Source organism: Echinops telfairi, unplaced genomic scaffold (genome assembly GCF_000313985.2).
Source record: "Echinops telfairi isolate 266 unplaced genomic scaffold, ASM31398v2 ScPeMD7_9;HRSCAF=40, whole genome shotgun sequence".
In the NCBI taxonomy this organism is placed as follows: domain Eukaryota; kingdom Metazoa; phylum Chordata; class Mammalia; order Afrosoricida; family Tenrecidae; genus Echinops; species Echinops telfairi.
The window spans coordinates 80,204,716-80,210,715 of NW_022103906.1; the positions used below are offsets into that span (position 1 = coordinate 80,204,716).

A 6,000-nucleotide genomic window follows, 5' to 3' on the forward strand; every position below is an offset into this window, starting at 1 on the left:
AGAGCAGTTGCCTTTGTCAGTGTCACAGAGCTGGTCTCAGCCACATTCTGACATGGGAAATGTGGACAATTTGAAATAGGTGAGGTGGTAGAGTGTCCTTTTAACATACTAAAACTTGATGTTGCTTCATTGCTACAATTTAAGTTAATTAACCTTTGTGAAATAATGCAATAATCAGTGAAAACCAAAGCATAATTGGCTCTGTAAACTTTGCATGAGAAGTAAGCTGGTGACATTTAGTGTGCTGCTTCGGCAGAGCAACGGTTTGCACCAGGTACAGTGTCTGTGCGCACTAGTCATTCCTGTGAAAGAAGTGCCCTAAGGTCCGTAGCACAGTTGGGGAGTAGTCTGTTATTCTTCTGCTGGGAATAAAGGATTCAATGCAAAACGTGTTACATCGCTTTTTAGGCCGCTGTCTCCCTTATGACTTTTATCTTGCTGATTTATTTACACTAACTTTAACATCATCTGTAGAATAAATCGCATGATAAAGAAAACAGACCAGGGTGGCTTCCATTAAGGAGGATAAATTTAAAGGTGAATAATGTTAATAATATGTTTAAAACACGTTTCTAATCTAAAGAGAAAGACACTTCTTTGTCATTGATGGACAGGCAAGCCAGCCAGTTTATTTTTCCGACATTATTATTATTTTTTTATTCTGTGCATAGTTTAATTGGCTTTTTATCTGCCTTATCTTACAGTGTGGCAGTATGGATGACTCTGTTCTTCAGTGCCTTTTGTCTCTGCTAAGCTGTCTCAACAACCTCTTCCTCTTACTTAAGGTTATTTTCTAATATCTAGCACATTCTTTTCTTTTAGTTTGATTTTCTTTTCTTTTTTGTTTAACTAGACTATTCTTTGCGGTTATCAGAGTATCTTTGTTTGAAAAAATGCGTACACTATAGACCCTTTTTCTTTCTGCTTGCTTGACTTTCCTTCTGCTGTCTAACTGCCTGTTTGGGTCTAATGCCAGAGTTTTTAAGGTTGCCCAAAATAACCTTCTTCATGGGCCCAAGACACTTTGAAATATTAGCTGGTTCCCTTATACCAGGGTAAATCAAAGCATATTGCTACTAGGATTCTAGTTCATATGTGCACAGGTTTATTTCCAATAGAACATGTTTAAACGTGCCTGTGATCGGTGGGTAGCTGAAGGCAATTGAGCTGTCTTCAAAGAAAACCGCTTTTTTTGCCATGTGGGTAAAAAGTATTTTAAAGTCAGGGCTAATACCAAATGTTTAACAACACTTAAATGAACTTCATTGAAGTCTTGCAGAAAGTTTACAGGAATGCAGCCCCACATATAACAACAACAAAACATTAATTTAAAAACCCAAGATGAGCCAAGAGAGGGAAAGATCATCAGCCTCGGTAGAAGAAGAAACAGTGGCTGAAGTCCAGAAACCGGGACAAGAAGCCTGTCGAGTCTCCAGGGAGGAAATGCTAGCAAGGTGGAAGCACCATCTTCAGCAGTGTGTAGACCTGGCAGGAGAATATTTTCAGAAGCAGTGGTTCACACACTGATATCTTTGTTGAAGAAAAGTGTCTGTGATTTAAAGCATACTTTCTGACTTGCCCTTTTACTCCTTCTGTGAGCTGGGAGCATCAGGGTCAATACTTTACCCCTATCATTGAAAATCAGTTCAAATAAAACTTAGACTTTTGATTTCTTGGCAAAATCTTATCAGATGTATGACATACTGCTAGAAGACAATTCGTAAGGAACGAATGCAGGGACAACTTTAGTTGGTGCAGTGGTTACACGTTGGGCTATTCACCGCAAGGTCCAAAATTTCAAAACCACCTGTGGCTCCGTGGGAGAAAGATGAGACTTTCTGTCTGTAAAGAGTTACAGTCGTGGGAACAGCTCTGTCCTGTCCGGTGGGCTGCTCTGAGTCAGAACCAACTCCATGGCAGTGAGTCTGCATTTGGGTTTTTGGAGTTTCTTGGCTTGTCTTTAGAGAAACTTGCACTTAGAGAATAAAATGTATAAATCATGTATACAAATGAATAGTTTACTTTGGCATGCATAGTAGTACACAGAATATTTAAAATAGTCAGTAAACCATACTTTAACATTTTTTTTAAACAAAGATGCTTTATATATACCACTTGCTGGTAGATTTTAAAGGTGCATTTTGCTTGGTAGTAAATTGGATGGCAATAGAGCAGTTGGTTGTAGACATGTAGCACAGTGACAATGGGAACACACTAAAGAGAGCCTGTTTGTGGCCTATGCAAACTTTGGGCAAATAGGAGTGGTAATATCAGGATCTCTACCTTTGAACCTTCATGGTTAGCGGCATGACTGGCCAGGTTATCTGGTCTTGGAATGTGTGCAGCAGATTGTACAGAAACTTAAATTTCTTAACCCATAAAATTTGATTTGATAACTACTAGGTTACATAAATCTGATTCTTGCAGTTAGCATTCGATTCACCACAGGCCAGTGTATTCTTGTCTCTTGTTTTACTTTTTTCTTATTTCCTGCCTTTCACTGCTTATTGATACATTCATCAGAGCCATTTACGAAACTAAAGGGATGAAGCTTACACTGCCAGAGTGGTCGGGAGGCCAACTGTGTTATCCCAGGAAGCAGAAGAGGCCTTCAGTGGTCACCACTTTGCAGTGACACAGAGAGTTGAAGTAACATACTCCTGAAAGCTCCACTGATTGCCATTTTGGAGACTTGTTGCTAAAAGTGCCGCTGCCGTTGAGTGCTGAGCAGAAGCTGGGTGGCCGTGAATCAGGAATGGATGTGAGTTCAGGAAGAGGCTAGGTGAACTTCTAGCAGAGTAAGAAGACAGCATGACGTCAAAGGAAACTTTTTTTTTTAGTTTGAGAAACACGTGAAAGAAATTAGTAAAGAGGGGATAGGGGGAAAGATGTTGTTTTTAAAGTATTCATTATGGAAGAGAGAGAGGGAGATAAATTGATAGAGTGAAGTACACAGAAAGCAAATTAAGATAAAATCCAGAACATAGATCTATGGCTTAAATTAAAGGGCACTTTCTTCCAATGTAACACACTGGGCTAAGATGGGTGTGATATGGTTAAATTTGTTGGTGGTGGAAAGCAGTAAGTTGATGACTTCAAGACCAAATCAGAAGGTATTCTCCTGGGCAGTGGTTAATATAACCGTAATCTGGAGCAGCAGATGGGTGCATGCTTACGTTTTATTGATTGGGAGCTGAAAGGATGAGGAGTTCTAGCCTAATAGCTTAATGACGCAAGGCTGTTAACTGTTGATGAGGAGAGAGATTGGATACAAGATTCGGAAGTTTGAGGAAGAAAGAAGTAGGCACAAAATAGACATTTCGGAGGGCAAGGCATGCTTCGTGGAGAAGAAGAGTCCATGTGCTGACTGCACTGTGTGGAAAGCTTCTTTGAAGTTGGAGGGCATGAACGTAAATTGAACACAGTACATCTGCCCGTATGCTTTTCTCCAGATGCGTTAAGCATGGAGATGCCTAATGAAATAACTTCCTAGGCAAGGGCTAGGACGGAGGGTCAAAAGAGTTGCAAACCTTGATAAAAGAATCATGATAAAGAAGATAGAGACGCACACGAAGGGATTTAAGGAGAAGAGTGCTGATTAAGAAAAAGAGTGATGGGCTCAGCAGAGGGGGGGCTCCTCGAGGTTGGAAAACTGCTGACATGGATGTGCCAAGGATTTCTTTATAAAACTTGACCGTTAAGAAGAGATTTTAAAGAATGGTTGGTAAGCATTGGACTGCTACCCATAAGGCCAGCAGTTCAAACCCTCTAGCCACTCTGAAGGAGAAAGGTGAGGTTCTCTGATCCTGTAAACAGCCTCGGAGTCCCTGTGTAGGGTCACTGTGAGTCAGAATTGGTTCGAACGACGGCAGTGGTTTGTATTTTGGTATGAGGTTGACTGGGGATACACTAATGAAAGCTACATCTGGAGATTGTTCCTTCTGCTGCCAAGAAGTGGACTCTGGTGGAGGAGAAATGCCCAACATGCTGTTAGTGAGCACACAGAAGCTCGCTAACGCAGACAGTGGAAGAGGAGGGCTAGTAAAGAAAGACTTGTCTTAGAGCAGCACAGCCAACAGTTGGCAGACTGACCATATGCAGCCAAGACAAGTTGCGGGGCATTTATTTAGCTGGTCTAAACTTTGAGATTACCTACTTTATTGAGAACGTACTATATGCTCAGCACTATTATGAGCACCTTACATATAATAACGCATTTGGTCCTCACAGTAGCTCTACGAGGTGTGGTCTGTTATCAGGGTTACAGATGAGCACACTCTCAATAAGCTTGCCAAGCTGGCACAGCTGCTTGCTGGCTGATTGATTCAGATCTTCCTGGCCTTTTTCCTGACCTCTCACTGTAATCACCGTGCTTCTCTGTACAGTATTTCATTTTTTTAATAGCTTATAGAGAAAAGTACAACAAAGGAAACCATAGAAGCTGAGAGCTGTGAAGCATTGGCTCTGAATGCAGTGTTTTAAGTATTACTGGCTTAAGTTGCAAGTATCTGGCATCTTGGGCATCGTCTCCAGACACCACAGTGTATGGATCAAACCTACTATTTCAACAAACAAAAGTATTTGCTTATAAAACACTTTATTTCTGAAAAGAAACCCAGTTTGGTTTTGCTTTGGTTTGGAGTTTAGTTATTGTGGGGGGGTGGTAAATGCCAAAATATTTTTTCCCCAAATAGTCTATCCTTTGCCATGAAGGCTTTTTCGATTACTTTGGTTTTTCTTGATTTGCTTGCATGCTTTTTATTTCTCCTTATATATTCCTTTTTATAATTCCTTATTTAGGATTCTGTTTATAACTAGTTAAAGAAATTCAGTTCAGAATGGTTAAAACCGCTGTGGGAGGAATACCGGGTGAGCAGAGGAGCTGTGGGACAGGGACAGGGACACTGAGGAATGAAACGGATGCCACGTTCCCTTAGGACCCTCTCCCCGCCTCTCTAATCGTTGCATGTTCTGTGTTGACTTCATTTCCACGACTGGTGGCTTTAGTTATTGGTGGGGTAGCCCTGGGTTTGTTATCCCCATCTAATAATCTTAAAGAAAGAGATGCTGCTTTCTCCCCCTTTCAGTCAATCTAAATCCCAAGAAAAGGGATCTGCCCAGCTTAGGTCTATGGACCAATGGTTCTGGCTGGCTGCGTGGTGGAGGTGGAGGAGGAGGTGGTGGTGGAAGTGATGGAGGTAGAGGTGGTGGTGGTGGAGGTGGATGGAGGTGGTGGTGTGATTAAATGAGTGCCCCCAGGGTGATGGAAGGAAGGGAGGGAGGAAGCTTGATTTTCACAAGACCCATCAAGTCTATTCTAGAGGAGGGAGGCTGGAAGAGATCAGTTTCCCACAGAAGGAAGGATGCTGAACAACTCGCTCTTAAGTTTCGGCTGAGGCACTGCTGATACCCTACTTTGAGATTCTACGGACTTGGTCAGCAAAGATTGAATATTTAGGGGTTGAAGCAACCTGAGATTGGAAGCCCCTGAATCCTGTATAGAATGTAGTGCAGAACCAGACAGTCAGCATGGAGACCTGGTGACGTAGTGGTTACGCATTGGGCTGCGATCTGTGTGGTCGGCAGTTTGAAACCACCCGCAGCTCTGAGTGAGAATTACTGGGCTTTCCCCTCTTGTCAACAGTTAGTCTCAGAACACCGCAGGGCTCACTGAGTGACCGTTGACTCCATGGCAGTGAGTGAGAGAGAGAGACAGCCAGCAATTGTGTAATCTACCGCAGTTCCTGTTTGTAGTGTTAGTGCTTTAGCTCATTCTTGTAATGGTGGTTTTAGGCAGGTATTATCTTTCCCATGTATTATACTAAGTTATTTAACAACACCTTTGTTTAGTTCAAATAAATCAGTGAAACTATATGTCAGAAACCTGACTGAACAAAATTTCTTTGTAAATGCTCTAATAAACAGCTTACTTTCCCAGACTTTTTTTTTTTAACATTTTATTAGGGGCTCATACAACTGTTAGCGCAATCCATACACACA

General features: G+C 41.7%; 1 protein-coding gene across 1 annotated transcript in view; it reads left to right on the forward strand.

Annotated features, from left to right (window-relative positions):
* ITSN2 (intersectin 2) overlaps positions 1-6,000 on the forward strand; it is a 168,936-nt gene that overhangs the window by 99,705 nt on the left and 63,231 nt on the right. The window contains exon 17 of the mRNA XM_004696407.3: positions 705-785. Coding sequence (XP_004696464.1) covers positions 705-785 — 81 coding nt within the window. The remainder of the gene's footprint in view (positions 1-704; positions 786-6,000) is intronic.